At 41.4% G+C, this 18,004-nt stretch overlaps 1 protein-coding gene across 2 annotated transcripts in view; it reads right to left on the bottom strand.

Annotated features, from left to right (window-relative positions):
• Positions 1 to 18,004, bottom strand: part of LOC101970137 (attractin-like) — a 99,270-nt gene continuing 81,266 nt past the window's right edge. The window contains exons 24-26 of one of the 2 annotated variants that reach the window (XM_078051494.1): positions 17,363 to 17,525; positions 4,211 to 4,273; positions 1 to 465 (exon numbers count right to left, since the gene is read on the bottom strand). In XM_078051494.1, coding sequence (XP_077907620.1) covers positions 4,222 to 4,273; positions 17,363 to 17,525 — 215 coding nt within the window. In that variant the 3' untranslated portion in view covers positions 1 to 465; positions 4,211 to 4,221. The remainder of the gene's footprint in view (positions 466 to 4,210; positions 4,274 to 17,362; positions 17,526 to 18,004) is intronic. The other variant, XM_021723262.3, reaches the window with a different exon arrangement.

Raw genomic sequence — 18,004 nt, 5'->3', positions numbered from 1 at the left:
TTGTAATTTTAAATAATTTTATTTATTGAAGGAACAAAAATATGGGAATTTTATTTTTGCTGGTGAACTATAGAATGGAAATACTGTTTTCTTTAGAAATACTGAATGTCTTTATTCAATTCTTCAAGACTGGAGGGCCACGACCATACTTCTGGTGGAGAGTTAGCTTACAGAAGCTAATTAAGGTTATAGAAAATGCTTGGTCTCCGGCACTCTGGAGAACAAAATGCATTAGCAACTGAAGTACAAATAACATATTTCAAGTGAAACTTATCAAGAGGGGCAAGCTGGATCTTGTCAATAGGTCTCTTTTTCAATCTCGTCAGCTCATATCAGGCAGAGTGGGTCCATCAGGATGTGGATGAGTCTTGACTCAAGACCATCAGCTCCCACCCAGCATCACCCAGGAAGAGATTTCTGCTTTCATGGTACAAAGGGTCCTCGAGGTGGCCACCTGATGTTTTGCTGTGGGAAATACAATCGCATGGTTCTCATGTCAGCATCACCCTTATGATAAGACCCAGAAGAGAGCTACGTTGCTTTTGTGCCTAGTGACTTTACTAAATTCACTTATTAGTGTCACTGGCTAGGGGTCTCAGGGTCTCTCTTTAGAGCAGAGGAAACCTTCATTTGAACTCTCCAGGCTCTTGACCATAGTCACAGAAAGGAACTTCAGGACACTTCAAGTTTTAGTAGCAGAGGAAGAGGTTGTTTGAAAGCAAAAGATACACACCCTAGGAGCTGAGCTGCCTCTTAGGTGGGATGTGGTTTATAATGTTTAAGAGAATGAATATTCAGAAGCAGAGGTTCAGTATGGATAAACTTTTCTGGGAGGTTCTTCATGGAATCTTATCCAACTTCATTAGCATCAAATCATGCAGCTAAGGGGTGGATGACAACACATGGTAATCAGTCGAAATGAGCAGAAAGGTCAAGTTTGGTCAGGAGGTTCTTCTGGTGTGCCTGTGTAGGAAACCAGTGGCTTGGAGAGCAAGGCCATCTTTTGGTCATAAAGACTGGTCTTTATGACCAATCGGGTTTTGCCCGATCGGATAGTGGCAGGATGCCAGGGACTGAGGCAGATCCCAGGCTGTCTGCAGGAGTCCTTTCCTCCATACCTATTTCCCCCTACCCTATCTCTACCCTATCTCATTAGTTTTAAACTTTATCTGTAGATTTTTAGAAATTTTAGGAATACAATCATGCCATGAGTAATGATGATGTTTATCCTTTTCAACCTTTATTTATTTATGTACTTACTTACTTTTTTGTGTGTATTTTGGTAGTGGCTAGAACCTCCATTACAATGTGGAATACAAGTGATAGTAGATATCTGTCTCATTCTCATTAAGAATGTAGTTTGCTGCTGACTTTCTATAGATCTTTCACCAGATTTAAAGAAGTTTCTTTCTATTCCTAGTTTTCTGAGGTTTTTAAATGAAGAGATATTAACTTTTTATTAAATGTTTCCCTCAGCAATGAAGATGATCATTATTATTCTCCTCCTTTATGCAATTAATGTGAATTATACTGGTTGCCTGTCTGATGCTAAATCAATCTTGCCATTTCTACATAAACCCACCGGGTCATGATTTATTAGCATTTTTTATTATTGACAGATTTTGTTTCTTCATTCTTAAGTGAGAGTGACTTGTAAATTTCTTTCTTATGATATTCTTGTCAGATTGTGCTAAGATTGTAACACAAATCATAGTCTCTCCTTCTTTATCCTTTCTCAAGATTTACTTATATTGATATTATTTCTTTCTTTCTTTCTTTCTTTTTTTTTTGTGGTGCTGGGGAGTGAACCCAGGGCCTTGTGCATGTAAGGCAAACACTCTACTAACTGAGCTATATCCCCAGTCCAGATATTATTTCTTTCTTAAAAGGCTATGTTTCCAATGAAGCCACAAGGCCTATAGTTTTCATTGTGGGAAAATTTAAACTATGAATTGTTTTTTAAAATAAATGTGGATTATTCAGGTTTTCTATTTCTTCTGGGTCAGTTTTGTTAAGTTGTAAATAGTCCTTTTTATAAATGTTTCTGTTCCATCTTTTATATTCTCAAATTTATTCACATGCAGTTGTTTATTAAATACTTTTCTGAGGGGAAAGTGTAGGATTTGGAGTAATCCTCCCTTTTTTATTTCCAACATTGGTATTTGTAATATTATTCTTTTCAAATATCCAATTTAGCAGTTGGGCACTGTGGCACATGCCTGTAATCCCAGCAACTTCTGAGGCTGAGGCAGGAGGTTCCAAATTCAAGGCTAGCCTCAGCAATTTAGCAAGACCATCTAGAAATTAAAAAAAAAAAAAAAAAAAAAGGATGGGGATATGGCTCAGTGGTTAAGTGCTGCTGGGTGCAATACCTGGTACCAAAAAAGAAAGAAAAAAAACTAAGTTATGGTCCTTTTAATCCAGTCTACTAGACTTCTGTTCTTAGGTCATTAATTTCTATACTTGTTTACATTCCACACTTCCTTCTTTCTTTTTTTTTTTTCAATTTTAATTTTTTTCACACTAGGGGATTGCACCCAGAAGCACTTTAACACCGAACTACATGCCTAACCTTTTGTTTTTTATTTTGAAGCAGGGTCTTCCTAAGTTGCTCAGGGTCTCACTAAATTGCCCAGGCTAACCTTGTACTTGTTATCCTTCTACCTCAACCTCCCAAGACACTGGGATTACGGGCTTTCGCTGCCACTCCCTGCTCCGCTACTTTCTTTAGGCTTAATGAGCACTTCTTTTTTTCTAATTTATTGAGAGGAATGTGTTTTATAATAATACATGCTTTTTTTCTTTTCCTCCAGTATTGGAGATTAAACCTAGGGGCACTCTAGTCCTAAGCTACATTAACAGTCCTTTTATTAAAAACTATGGGACAGGGTCTCACTAAGTTGCTGAGTCTGGCCTCAAATTTATGATCTTCCTGCCTCAGCCTCCCAAGTAGCTGGGATAATGAGTGTATGTCACTGCACCTGTCTGATATTCTTTTAACTGTTCTGTGGCAGAATACCTTAAATTTTTATTTGAAAATAGTTTAAGTGGGAAATTATTACCAATCTAAAATTTAGTGATCAATTTCTTTTTTTAACTTTTTTTTCAGTTGTAAATGGACACAATACCTTTATTTTGTTTATTTATTTTTATGTGGTGCTGAGGATCATCGAACCCAGAGCCTCACACATGTGAGGCAAGTGCTCTACCGCTGAGCCACAACCCCAACCCCAGTAATCAAATTCTTAATCAAATTGTGAGGATAAAAATAAAGACATTTAGGCTGGGGCTGAAGTGGGAAATGATTCCCACTTGTGTTGCTGGGTGGGGGGAGTTGCTGGATGGGGCAACATAAGAGTAAACCCTCATCTTCTAGAGGACATCAAGAGATAACTGGAAAAAAATCAAGGATTAGTATAAGCATAGAGAAGTAAAACACATCCAGAACAATTTAAATTGGGGGAGAAGGGAGTGGGAAGGTGTGAGGCAGGCTGCTGTTACTTTCTCTTATAAAGCATGGCAGCACATTTTCATCTTTTTCAATTGTCTCTAAATAGTATTTCCAGAAAAATAAAATTAAAATAAGAAATACTATGAAAATAAAAGAGAGAATCCCAGGGGCTAAAAAAATCACTTTTAGCTTCAAAACTGCATAATTAATTACTGGAATAATTATCTCTTAAACCAAGAGGAAGCATATATGTAGCTCACATAAGTAACCATTATTAACATTTAGTGCAAAATTCTTCTCAAGATTCAGATTATCTGTAATTTAGTATAGGGTACATGCAAAGCTGCCTCCCCAAGCCAGAACGTGCAAATCAAATATTTCCCTTTTGTCAACTTAGACTGAGTTTACATTAATGTAACTGACATGCAATTTTTCAGGATGCATATAAAGTAATTTTGGTCTGTTGGGAAACAGGATTATTATCTTATCTTTTTTAATTTTAATTTTTATAGGACTAGGGATTGAACCCAGGGGTGCTCTAGCACTGAGCTGTATCCAACCCTTCGCACTTTTAAATTTTGAGATAGGGTTTCACTAAATTACCAAATTGACTTGACTTGCAATCTTCTTGCCTCAAGCTGGATTATAGGTGAGTGCCACTGCATCTGGCTATTCCTTTATCTTTTATGCGCTAACAGCTGATTATGCAGTTAAGGACTTAATCAAAGGGACAGGTATGATTTATATGAAGGAAATTACCTGAAGAAAAGTCATGAAGAACTGCACCAGGTCCATAAAGTTGATGTATTAAGAGAAGGCAATCTATGGCAGAAAAAGAGGTGGCAGATTAATTGGCTACAAAATAGCACCATTGATTCACCCTCTTCATTTCAAGAGTTGAACTGAAAGACAGATTTTTACATTTTAAAGAAGTTAATGAAAAAAAAATTCACTTAGAGCAAGGTCCTTCATTCTTTACTTTCTCTGTTGAGTTGTAAACCCAAGAGTCATATTCTAAGGGGCTGGAGTTGTGGCTCAATGGTAGGGTGCTCACCTGTCACACATGAGGCACTGAGTCTGATCCTCAGTACCACATAAAAATAAAATATTATGTCCACCTACTACTAAAAAATAATAAATATTTTAAAAGTAATTTCTAAGGCTTCCACACAACCTCCTGGAGCCTCCTCTGCACTGTGCACTGGATCTGAAGTTCTAGACTCCTATCCTGTAACTCTATTGGTGACACTGAAACCCCAGTGACAGGCAAATCGATCTGCTGCTCCTCCCTTGGACACAATGCTCTCTTCTGTTCTCTTGGTTCCATCCCAGTACTAACCCTTGGATCTACCTCAGGTGGGCAGGGTCTGTTTGAGCCCTTATTCCTTCAATATTTATGTACCCAATGTGTACTCACCCCAAGATACTTTATTTATGAAATTGTCTCAAATTTTGTTACATTGCCATCTGACAATTTGTTATCAGTTGGAACTCAAAATAATTTTACTCTACAGTTAACAGTCTTTAGACCCCCCCACCCAAAAAAAAGCTGTAATGTATTTCAGCAAATTTAAGACATCATGGACTGAAAGAGACAAAATTATTTTGTGTACTACTTTTTTTTTCCATGCTGGGGATTGAACCTTGGGTCTCATGCATATTAGGCAAGTGGTTTGCCATGGAACTACACCCCCAGTCCTTATTTTATGTACTATTAAGAAAAACACTGTCAAACACTGCCAACTATGTCATGATGTTTTTTAAATCATTGACTGTAAGATACATTGTGATTTCAGCATTTTAGATTACGAAGAAAGGTCTATAATAATAACTGTGACCTTGGGATCACCTACAACATATTTACTATTGGCCAAATGTCAAGGTGTTTTCCCTTCTTTCTTTAGGAAGCCAAGCTCTCTCGGAGAGACAAAGGTACCAGTTTAGTATCTCTCATCTGGAAATGCTTGAGACTAGTATTTCCGATTTTGAATTTCTTTTTATCTGGGAATATTTGTCTAGACTTTACCAGATGAACATCCTGAAGATGAAAATTCAAAATACAAAAGACTCTGAAATCTGAAACTTTTTTTTCTGACAGTGCTGAAATGGATTTGGGGGATTTTCTGATTGCAAAGGTAGTGAGAACTTCCTGTATCACCATCTATTTTAATACAAAGAAGAAAATCGCATTCTTATTTATAAACAACTTACAGCATCATTCTTTTCCTTTTCAAAAGTAGGTAGTTACATCCATAGTCTAAGAAACATAAAATCTGTGCTCCCTACCTTTCCACAAGCTGATTTCCATCTCAACTTTCACCAAGATACTTGCTTATGGCATGTTTGCCCCAAGAGCCTCTGGATGTGTCAGAAAAATTCCAAGAAACTCAGAAGCCCAGTTAGTCCCAGGGATTTGAGCAAAATACAGTGGATCTGCACTTCCTGCACACTAATTCTGTGCTTCAGTTAAACAAATGTTTTCAGTGTGTTGTATTATTGTCCTTGACACCAGCCACCAGAGAGCCTCCCTCCCAGTCCACAGTGGGTCCTCCTGGTCCTTCAGGGCCCAGCCCTATCACTTGCTCCCTCACCCAATACCAATGGGAACTGGCTCACTCTGCTCTAGGATCTCTTGGTGCTTGATTCACTTCCCTTTCAGGGCATGTGACAGTTTACCTTCTGGTTATATTCCACCTTCTATTACGACTGTGAATTAAAAGATAACAAGATGTCCTGGAGAAGATTCCTCTATTGTTCACTACGAAGACACCGATTCCTGACTTTTTTTTTTTTTTTAAATGGGGATTAAACCCAGAGGCACTGTACTACTGAGCTACATCCCTAGTTTCTTTTTTAAATTTTATTTTGATTCAGGGTCTTGAACTTGGGATCCTTCTGCCTCAGCCTCCTGAGTAGCTGGGATTATAGGTATGCACCATCATGCCTGGCAATTCCAGATTTTTGAATTGTTGTAGGAGAAAAATGTAAAGGTCATCTCTCTCTCACTCTCTCTCATACAAGAACAGAAATACCATTGTATTACAAAAGTACCTTGGGTTCCAACTCTGCAGAGCTTGCTGTAGTAGAACCCCTGGGCCCCCACTCCCACTCCTGTATCTGAAGCGGCCCTGGTGTCCAAAGGCCACTCTTTGGGAAACTCAGAAATAAGAACTAAAAAAAAATCTCCTCCCATACTTATTCCATTGAACAAAATCTTTAGTGGTTTAGGAACTGCATTGCAAAACTAAATCCTCACTTGTTTAGGTTAAAGCCCTGAAGGGAGGTGAGGGTGGTGGGGATAGAGGCACAGACAACAGTGTTTCGAAGCAAAAGGGCCCATACATGATCTCTGGGAAAGGAAGGTATTGTGGTTTGGATGTGAGGTGCCCCCCGAAAGCTCACATATGAGACAATGCAAGAAGGTTTGGAGAAGAAATGATTGGGTTCTAGCCTTAGCCTGATCAGTGAATTAAGGATTAACTGAATTGGTAGGGTATGGCTGGAGGAGGTGGAAATTGGGATGTGGCTTAGGTGTATAAATTTGTATCTGACAAGTGGAGTCTCTCTCTGCTTCTTGGTCACCATGATGTGAGCTGCTTCTCTCTGCCACACACTCCACCATAATGTTCAGCCTCATCTTGAGTCCTGAGAAATGGAGCTGGCCTTCTATGGACTAACACCTCTGAGAACCATGAGCTCTCAAATAAACTCTTCCTCCTCTGTAGTTATTCTGGTCAGATCCTTTATTCATAGCAGCACAGAAACTGACTAAAACAGGAGGAAACAGAGGATGCTTTAGCATTTTTCAAGTGCATAGGACGATGGAATGTCTGCATGGTGGGTCTATGGAAGCTCTGGAACCTCAGTGACTATTCTGCATCCAAGTCTGTCTGTCATGCATGAGTGAGGATGACTTCCCTCAGGACAGTGAGGGCCCAGGGCACTCAGAGAAGAGCCAACAAATGAAGATCCAAACAGAGGAACATCCCCAAGTCTCAGGGGTCAATGAAGCCCAGAGGTTTTTGTACGTCTCTGAGAGAATAAAATGAGTCTCTATGAAAACTGTGAAGCTCCCTCTGCCACATCATTCCTGCTCTGTGCTTGCTTTCCTGAATTTTCTTCCAGCCATTCCCTTTCACCATTCTGTAGAATCCCTTTTCCATTTTATCAAGTTTATTACATATTTAAAAAATCTTCAGGGAACCACTACCAAAAACCACCAAAAGACTACCTAAAGACTCGTCGTGAAAAGCAACGGCCCCTGCCCCTTCTCTCCTCTTCTTTCAGCTTGTCTCCAGAGGCCTCCACCTTTATGTAGGGTTTTTTTTTTTTCCAGTTCTTTTAGGAGTTACCTTATTATCACTAAATTTTTATTGTTTTTCTTAACCTATCCATTTTAGACATCCTTTTCTGACTTCCTTCTGTAAGGGAAGGCAATTAAAGCCAATGGCCTGTCCCCTCCCTCCATCAGGGCTGATCGCTGCTTAGTGCCTCTGTCAGTCAGTTCCTGTGTTGTTACTGAGGGTGATGCTGGGGGACGGTGCCAGCAGACAGGAAATGGATAGAACACCTTTATGTGGGAAGAGGATGTGCCTGTTACTCACACACAGCTGCTGGAACAGAAGAAAATACAAACATGACCCACTAGGGGGCAGCTTCCCAGGCCTCCCAGCCCTCAGGGAGGAGCCCTGACACTTCTAAGGTGCTGCTGCTTGAGGATGAAGACAGCTGGCTCCCTGGGAAGCTCCCTCTGCCACCCTCACCAGGGTGGGGGGGGGCAGGCTGAGAGAGAAGGAGCTCTGAGCCCATCTCTAACATTCCGCAGACTGCCCACCTGTGGCTAAAAACTGCAAAAAAGAACAAAATTCTGATCCCTACCTGACAGCTGTTGTATCAACAACTCTGCAATGCCATGACACTGCGGACAGGGAAATAGAAAATACAGTGCTTCCTATAAGGAGATCTTCACATGGTGAAGAAACCAGTCTACGCTGGTGGGCACTGGTGCAGGGCAGTTGCTATAGGGGGTACCTGAAGGTCATCAGGGGATTCTGGGCTTCTACCCAAGAATCCCACTTGAACTTCTTGACTCAGGCTTGTCTCCTTCCAGCCCACACTCCAGCTGCTGCCACAGGGTTTTTCTAAACACTCATCTATATCACTTCTTGATTTACAACATTTCAATGCCTTCCAGGGGTCTTCACACCACGATCACACCCCTCAGGGAACTGCAGTCTCCTCACGAGGCTCTACCAGCTCTCAGCTCCTTACACACAAGCACCATCCTTTCTGCTAAGTTTCTGAAAGCAACTGGTCACTGTCTCCCCACCTCAAACACCCCCACGACCTTGCCTCAGGTTTCTACATTGCCTCTGGTGTGGCTTCTCCTCACATAGACTCAGGGCACAGGGAGTACTGGCCCCCTTCTCATGGCTCCCAGGAATACACAAGCACACTTTTTTGGGGGGGGGAGGGGGGATGCTACCAGGGATTGAACTCAGTGATACTCAACCACTGAACCACATCCCCAGCCCTATTTTGTATTTTAGAGACAGGGTCTCACTGAGTTGCTTAGTGTCTCGCTGTTGCTGCGGCTGGCTTTGAACTAGTGATCCTCCTGCCTCAGCCTCCCAAGCTGCTAGGATTACAGGATTGCACACTGGGCCCAGATACAAGCACACTTCTGACACAGTGAGGAGACACTCTTGCTGTCCACTCATGGCTGCTGCTGTGGCCAGAAAGGCTGCTATTCAGTGGTTCTAGGGATGCCTGGTGGGCTCCTGGCTGTGGAGATCTGGCTGTGGAGATCTGCTAGGGACAAAGATTTACCCATCCCAGCCACAGGTGATGTGCAGGAAGACAGGATCCAAATGAAACTCCAGGAAACAACAGCGGTAAAGAGTTGAGAAGAAACAGCCAAAGACACAGGTGAAAAGCCTAGAGGAGACTCTTGAGAAGGATGCGAATTCTCCCCCACGATGAAAACCACAAAGCAGGACAAGAACCTTTTAAATGTAGTTTGAAACAAAGAAAGACCCATACGTCACAGTTTAGTTTGAAAGGTATTTCCTAATTTTATAATTCCTAAGACTCTTAAGGTTCAGATACTAGTGCCAGGAGTCAGGTGACTACATTATCATTGTACAATAAATATCAACAATGAAAGTATATCTTGGGGTTAGCATATCACTCAGTGATAGAGGACTTGCCTAGTAAGTGCAAGGGCCTGGATTCGATCCCCAGCATTGCACACACACACACACACACACACAAAAAAAAAAAAAAGTGAAAAAAATAAACATATATCTGATATTACACAGAATAACCAAAGGTGAAAACAACCCAGATATCCATTAACAGATAATGTCCAGAATGAGCAAATGAAGAGATGGGAAGAAAGGAGGTGGTTGCCAGAGGAAGGAGACAGGGAGGGTTTGCTAACACGCTTCTTCTGGAAGTAATAAAAATGTTCTAAAAGCAACTGTGGTGATGGCTACACAGCTCTGGGAATCTACTAAACCCCAAAGAACTATGCACTCTACCTGGGCAAGTTGTATAGCATGTGAATTCTAATTCAATAAAGCTGTTACTTTAAAAAGTATATTTGAAGGAACAAAAGTCTCACACACCCCTTGGCACAGCCATCTTGTTAGCACCCGGAAGCATCCCTATAAAATGTAAATGGGCACCCAGTTCTCCTAACAAATCTGGGTTGCCTTCCCTGGTGGACACTGGCCTCTTAGATGAAATGCTCAGCACGGAGAGGGCTTTAATGTCAGTTCCACTTTACAATAACAACCTCTGTTGCAGAGTGAGTGACGAGCCAGAACTCAGCCCCCCCACCCAACTCCTCACTGCACACACAACGCCTGCCTGTCCCTTCTCTGTCTTGAACACCTACCCTTCCACACTGCGGGCACTTCAGAAGCCGCTGAGCCCCTGCTCACTGGGCAAACAACTAAGAAAGCTCTCAGAAAGACCAGGCTGAGGAAAAGGACCTCACCCACAGGAACCACTGGCCAGAAAAGGCACCCCTGGCCCCAACACACCCACCATTTCCTACACACAGGTCTTTTCAGTCTGAGTATTTGGGGTTTTGAAAAAAAAAATTAAACTGCATCTACAAAGATTTTATAGTTTGTTCCAAATTCCCTCAGCAGTTATAGGTTTTGATCTGTTCCTAATTATGGGAAAGAACCCCGATCAGTCCAGAGTGAAGGAACTGAAGCTTGGCATTACCATTTATAAAGCACTAATGTTGACATGAATTTCTGAGTCAAGAATTAGATTTCCTTTGCTTTAAAAACTGAGACTCAAAGGCACAAAGTCTTCACCTGCACTGAAAGTCATACTGAAACTGAAGCCAACGACCTAAAGCTACACCACTGAAGCATTTCCCCACTCTCTTGCTTAAATAAGTCTCCACATTTTCATGGACTTGGAACTGTTGCTGAGGGGGAGGGAGAGAGAGAGGGAATGTGCATGTGAGTGTATATGCACATGCAAACAATTAAGTGCTGTTTTACACCTAGAGAAGCTACAGCTCTGGGGAAAGTAGAGCAATAACAAGCCTCTTGTTGAAAACACAACATGTCCACCCAAGAGGACATGGCTCAGTCGTCCACACAGCGCACAGCTAGACTGTCCCCTGTGCAGACAGCCAGCTTTGACTGTACTCTGGCAAGCACAGAACACATGATGCCAGAGGTCTAGTCACACTGTTTGTAATCACTGCAGTCATTTGAACCAGAGAGCAAAGGCCATGCTTCCCAGAGAACTTACCTGCATTTAAGGACAGCTTAGCTGACTCAATGGTGAGCAGCCATCACTTGTTTTCGCAAGTGTGGATCTTACTCAAGCCAACAGCCCAGCCCAGGGAAGAAGCACCCAAACATGGGAGGAAATCAACATCTCTTTGATTCTTAAACTTAAAATTATTACCTTCCAAAGCAAGTGTGGGGAAGATCTCCTTCTAGAAGGACAGCTCTAACACCATGTCAGGGACTTCAGAGGGTGGAGCAACAGACCACTGGGAGAAAAAAACTAGAGCTGGCATTGGCCACGGCAGGGCTACCTCCACACAAGAGCTGCTTCTGTGCATGAGCCCTCTTTCCCACCGAGGAAAACATCCGTGGCGCAAGACAAGATTTTCACTAAGACTGAAAAATGCTGATCATTTCCAGCTACAACAACACAGCCTGCTGTTCCAGTGGAGCTGGACTATGACGATGTCAGTAAGAAAACAATCTCAACTTTAAACAGGTTAATCTGTCTTCTTACTAGATCCCAAATCAAGGAAGTTACACAAAGATAATCCAACAAATGTGCGTGATCCATAACTCGATAGTGTCAAATATTACTGAACTGAAGTTGTATCCGAGGCCTGGGGACATGGCTCAGTTGTAGAGTGTGCTTAGCATGCCTGAGGACCTAGCTTCAATCCTCAGCACAGGAAGGACTGAAAAGGGAAAGGGAAATGAAAAGAGAAAAGCAAAGACAAAGGGGAAGGAAAGGGAGGAAATTTTACTGATAGTAGAGCTCAACCTACCTGAGGTCAGAGAAGCAGTCTAAAACCCGCTAGTGCTAGTCTAAATGCAGTACAGGGCGTGGAGGTTTCAAGAGGTCCCCCCTCAAGATTCCCACCCCTGGGGTACACACCCTGTGTATTCCTCTTCTCCTGTATGGTTGGACCTGATTTAAGCTGATGATCCATTTAAAAAGAAGGTTTAGAGGGCTGGGGATATGGCTCAAGTGGTAATTCCCTCGCCTGGCATGCAGGGGCGCTGGGTTCCATCCTCAGCACCACATAAAAATAAAATTAAGATGTGTCCACCAAAACTAAAAAAATCTCAAGATTTTAGTTTCAAATGTTATATAAATGGAAGCATACAATAATGTGAATTTCTAAGATTTTTTTCCTTCAGGCAGCAAAATATCCTCAGGATTTATCAAAGTCATTGTGTATCAACAGTTCATTTCTTTTCATAGCTGCATATTATCTTATCCATAACGTCTATTATTATTCCAGTGTGTATGCAGCATAATTTATTGAGCTAATCACCTGTTGAAGGATATTTGGGTTGCCTCCAATTCTTGTCTGTTATGAACGAAGCTGTCAGATACTGCTGAACTGGAACTACAAACACTGGTGACCAGGTATTTGTGTGACTACTGCTTTTCATTTCTCATGCATAAATACCCACGAATACAATTGCTGAATTATCTAGAAAGTACAGACTTAGTTTTTAAAATGCAAACCTATTTTCCAGAGTGACTGGACCATTGTACATTTCCACCAACATATGAATAAACCAATTTTTTTCCAATCCTAGGATTTGGCTTATAGCTATTCTAAATTTTAGCCACTTTGGAAGATATACAGTGATACTTCACTGTGGTTTTAATGTGCATGTCTCTTAATGGTTTTGGGGGCTGAACCTCTTTTATGGGGTTGCCATATATCTATCTGCTTGGGTAAAATATCTCTTTGAGATGGTTTACCCATTGGCTTCTTCACTTCCTTCTTTCCATCTCGTTCTCCCTCCTTCCTTCCCTTCTCTCTTTCATCTCTCTCCCTCCCCATCCTCATTTTTGTGCCACTACACATCAAACTCAGGGCCTGGCACATGCTTGGTAAATGCTCTGTCACTGAGTCACGTCCCCAAATCTTGTTTGAGTATTTTATATTTGAACTGTTTTATTTCTTTGTGGTTGAGTTCCCAGAATTTTAATATTCTAGATACAATTGCTTTGTCAGACACATGATTTGCAAATATTTTTCTCTGTATACAGCTTGTTTCTTCACCTTCTTAACAGGATTTCACAAGCAAAATCTTTCAGTTGTGGTCCTATTAATATATCAGTTTTTCCTTTTATGGATTTTATTTTTGGTGTCAAGCCTAAAAACCTTTTCCTGACCCTTGGAAACAAAGATCTTGTTTTTTTTTCTAACAGTTTTATAGATTTATGTTTTACATTTAAATCTGTGACTCATATTGAGTTACCTTTTGTATAAAATGTGAGGTTCAGGTTGTTCGAGTGCTCTAGTGCAACTCATCAAAAGCCCTTCCTTTCTCCATGGAATTGCCTTTGTATCCCTGTTAAAAATCAGCTGAAGGGGCTGGGATTGTGGCTCAAGAGGGAAGAGTTCTCATCTAGCATGTGTGAGGTACTGGGTTCGATCCTCAGCACCACATAAAAATAAAATAAAAATATTGTGTCCACCTATAATTAAAAAATAAATATTAAAAAAATCAGCTGGGACATCTTTATATGCTTCTGTTATTGTACCCCAACAGTAAGTCTTAACATGGGGTACAATGATCTTCACATTTAATTCCTCCTTTCCAAAAGAATTAGCGTTATTCCAGAATGTTTGTCTATTACACTTGTTCTATATCTACAAAAATATCTTGTGTTTTTTTGAAAGCTTTTTTTTTACTATGGTAAGATATTTTTAACATAAAATTTACCATTTTAACATTTTTTTTTGAGATAGATGATAGACCCAACCTGATTTTCTCTTAAAATTGGGAGCCATCTCTCCACAAAGCCATGAAAAGGTAATTTTGGTTTTACTATAAATTACTGCAAATTCTGAACCTGCTTGGAATGTCTGCCCATGCCTTGAACTCACCCATGCCTGGCTCTCCGACCAGATAGCAGCCCTCTCTGAAACTTTAGTGACGCCTCATAAATCTTGGCTTTCCCTGGCCAGATAACGACCCTCTCTGAGTCTCTAATAACCTTCATAAATTCTGATGTCGGGGGCCAGCAAAAATGTAAACTAGCCTTTGTGTTATGCTCCTCAGAATTTTGTTATCTGTAATCCTCCTTTGTTTAACTTTCTGGGCTATAAAGCTGGGCTGCAAGAAATTGCAGTGCTTTCTTGTTCTCGCGGTTTTTGTTGGGAGAGGCAGCCTGGCTGGTCAAAATAACAAGCTTGCTTTAATTTAATTTTAATTGGAGTCAGTGGTCTTTTCTTTTCGTCCTGATCTAAAAATGGGATCATACTATGTACCCAGAATAGCCTTGAACTCTTAGACTCAAGCTATAATCCTGACTCAACTTCCTGATTAGCTGGGATTAAGGGTGCATGGCTCCCTTTTAACCATTTTTAAGTGTATGATTCAGTGGCAATAAGAACAGTCACAATTATGTACAACAAACACTCTTATCTACTTCCAAAGCTTTTTTTATCACCCCAGATAAAAATTCCATAATAACCCTAAAGCAGTAACTCCCCCTTTTCTGTATTTCCCAAGCCACTGGTAACCTCTAAGCTCCTTCCTTTCTATAAGAATTTGTGTATTCTAGATACTTCCTGTAAGGGGAAACATAATATTTTGTCCCCAATGACTGGCTTATTTCACTTAGCATAATGCTTTCCAGGTTCACCCTTGTTATAGCAAGTGTCAGTTTCCTTTCCTTTTCTTTTTTCTTTCTTTCTTTCTTTTTTCTTTTTTCTTTTTTTTTTTGGTTCCTGGTGTTAAGGGCGTTGTGCATGGTAATCATTTGCTCTACTACTGAGCCACACTCTCAGCCCCTTCATTCCTCTTTCAGGCTAAATAATATTAAATTGAACATATGTGCCACATTTTTGTTTATCCATTCATCTGTTGAAGGACACTTGGGTGGTTTACTGCTTTTGGCTATTGGGAATAATGCTGTTATTAACTTGTATACAAAAAAAGCATTATACAGGCACAGATGTTGCCAAGATTGCATAAGAGAATAGTGTGAACACCATAAAAAAATTGATATCTAGAAAAAATTACCAAAGTGATTCAAATGAAAGAGAACATCTAAAACAGCCTGTAGAAGTTGATACAGAACAAAATAACTCCACAAATAAAACACTAGAATCAAATGACCTTATAGGGGGTGGGTATTCATGTAATCCTAATCTGATTTCTCTTCCAGAGATGAGAAAGAACACTCCTCAAGTTATAATTATTAAAAGTTAGTTTTATTTGAACTTGATATCAGAACAATGACATGAACATAAAACCAAAATTATCAGATATTCTCACTCATGAAATTGATGCAAAATTCTAACCAAGATATTAGCAAACTGAACCCAGCTATGTGTAAAGTAAGGAAATTGTACATCATGCCCACATTGGGCTTATGTCAGGAATGTAAATTATTTCCAGGCCCTAGCTCCTGCGACAGGGTGACCCTTGGGTCATGTGCACAATGAACCCAAGACTTGGAGAGGCCCTACAATTTGTACAGGAGTCACAGGGTGACTGGCTGTTCACTGAGAAAGAAAGAGCGACAGGTTGCAGCTAAGAGCATGAGAGCAATCAAGTGTCCAGTGCAGGGAACTTGTAAATATCCCAGTTGAGATGTCTAGTAGCACCCAAGTATCCTGCTGTGCAGTCCACCTATAGCTGGGCTGCAGATGGCACTGAGAATCCCCAGCACAGACATGGCACAAGTCCTAAAGTGGGAGAGAATTACCCAGGGAAGCTGGGTGCAGCAAAGAGAGAAGAGGACCAGTGTTTAAAGAAGAGGACTCCCTAAAGCGGCTGGCCCAAGAAAAAGGGAAAGAAAGGAACAGGGAGGCAAGAAGGAAAGTGACTCAAGTCAGACAATGAAAAAGAAAAGGAGCCTAAAGAATTCAGTCACTCGGATGTCGTGTGACAGGGAAGAAGCCAGACTGCTGGGGGATGACAAATGAATAGAGATGAGAAACAGAAATAGGGATTGCGGCCCTTGCTTACAAAAAGACTGGCTGAGGAGAGAAGCAGAGAGTGTGCAGGAGCCAAGGGAGAAGCAGATCAGAGATGGGCACATGTGCAGACCACCGGACAGGAGGGTGGTGAGCAACAGAGAGGTGAGCAAAACCAAACAGCGTTCCTGTTCTCCACATGCCAGAAAGAAAAAGATGAACTGTCCTTCAGTCACAGCCCTAAGGCATGAAGATACAACCACCACAAGTAGCTCCAAACCCATCCCAGGCAACTGCACCACCTGCTTCCAACACTGATAAAGCCCCAGCCCCTGTCCAGCAACCACGTTTCCAGGGCTAAAGGCAAACTGTTCCTTCCAAGTCAACCCATCCCTGACCTCCACATTGACCCCAAAATGAAGGAAGCAAGAGCAGGGAGTACTGAGGCCAGGGCTTGGGAAACATGATCATGGAAAGCTCAAATGGGGCCATGAGTGTTGGACAGGAGGGAGGGCCATGGTCCTCTGAGAGCAGGTGGATGAGGCCACACAAACATGTAGTACCCTTTGGGTCACGTGCACAAAGAACCTGAGACTTGGAGAAGCCCTACAATCTGCACAGGAGCCACCAATCAAATCCACATCCGTCCCACTGCAAGGCCTGTGCTCTCACACCCCACCACCCCCTGCCTTCTCCTACAACTAGCTCTCTTGCTTTAAATCCTGATTGCATTTTGGGAAACTTTCCAACATTACTTCCCCCATTCTGGCTCTTGCTGGTTAGAGGTGTGTCTGCTTCCTTTACACTCACATCATTCATTCCAGAACTGAAGTTCTTTGGCCCTGCAGGCTCTTACAAGGCAATTGATTAATGAAGAAATGAATACATAGGGCTGGGGATATAGCTCAGCTGGTAGAGTGCTTGCCTTGCAGCCTTGCATGCACACCACCCTGGGTTCAATCCCAACACCACCAAAAAAAAAAAAAGAAAGAAAGAAAGAAAAGAAATGAATACATGTATAATCATCAAATGTGCTATGTGCCAACTTGTTTCCAAAAGGGTCTTTAAATGTCTCTCACAAGGGATACATGATGTCCCCAACACTCCTTTGCCATAGTTCTTACAAATGCAAAGCAATGCTGACCATTTCATTTACCCCACATTCCACATTACTGAATCTAGTCTCCACTGAAGAGGTTTCACCGTCTTTGCATGCCTGAGACCAAAAAACATACCTTACCTGAATTTTGATGGGCCAGGTGAAATTACTGACATACACAAAGAAAGTGACATTTGGATGGTTTTGAAAATTAAACTTTTCATTAGAGAAGCTGTCTTTGTACTCCTTAATGTTGTTTTTTGAAACAATAGGCATCTGTTCCTCAGGCTGGGCTCCATCTGTCAGGGAGAAATGAAATAAAATAATGGATTTGCAGGAGGCAGAACTTGCCTTGTTAATAAGAATGAACAGCATTATTAAATACTTACAATTTCTATGAATAGCCTTTAGGAGTTCAGTCTCCCTAAATCTCATAACCCCATTATCCTTATTTACAGACTAAGAAGCTAAGGTTCCAAGAAATTAAGTAACTTGCCTCAGGCTGCAAAGAATGCAGCTGGATTTGATTCTGGGGAGGATGAATCACAAGCTTGTGCCTCAAATCAGAAGGGTTTTATCAGGAACCTCTGTGACTCCCCACCACCACCCCTGAAACTGGGAACACATGGTCAGGAAATTACAGACACTAGCGGAGTCCTGTTAACACATGCTATCACTCACTCTTCAACAATGCCTCAGTTCCTTTGCATTTCCCCCTAACATCTGTGTGGTGATACTCCAGACCCAGGTACCAGAAACACCGGTTTGCCTCTCACTT

Source organism: Ictidomys tridecemlineatus, chromosome 5 (assembly GCF_052094955.1).
Source record: "Ictidomys tridecemlineatus isolate mIctTri1 chromosome 5, mIctTri1.hap1, whole genome shotgun sequence".
Lineage (NCBI taxonomy): Eukaryota > Metazoa > Chordata > Mammalia > Rodentia > Sciuridae > Ictidomys > Ictidomys tridecemlineatus.
Note: the sequence above shows the minus strand (reverse complement) of the source record. Positions and strands in the feature narration are given on the sequence as shown.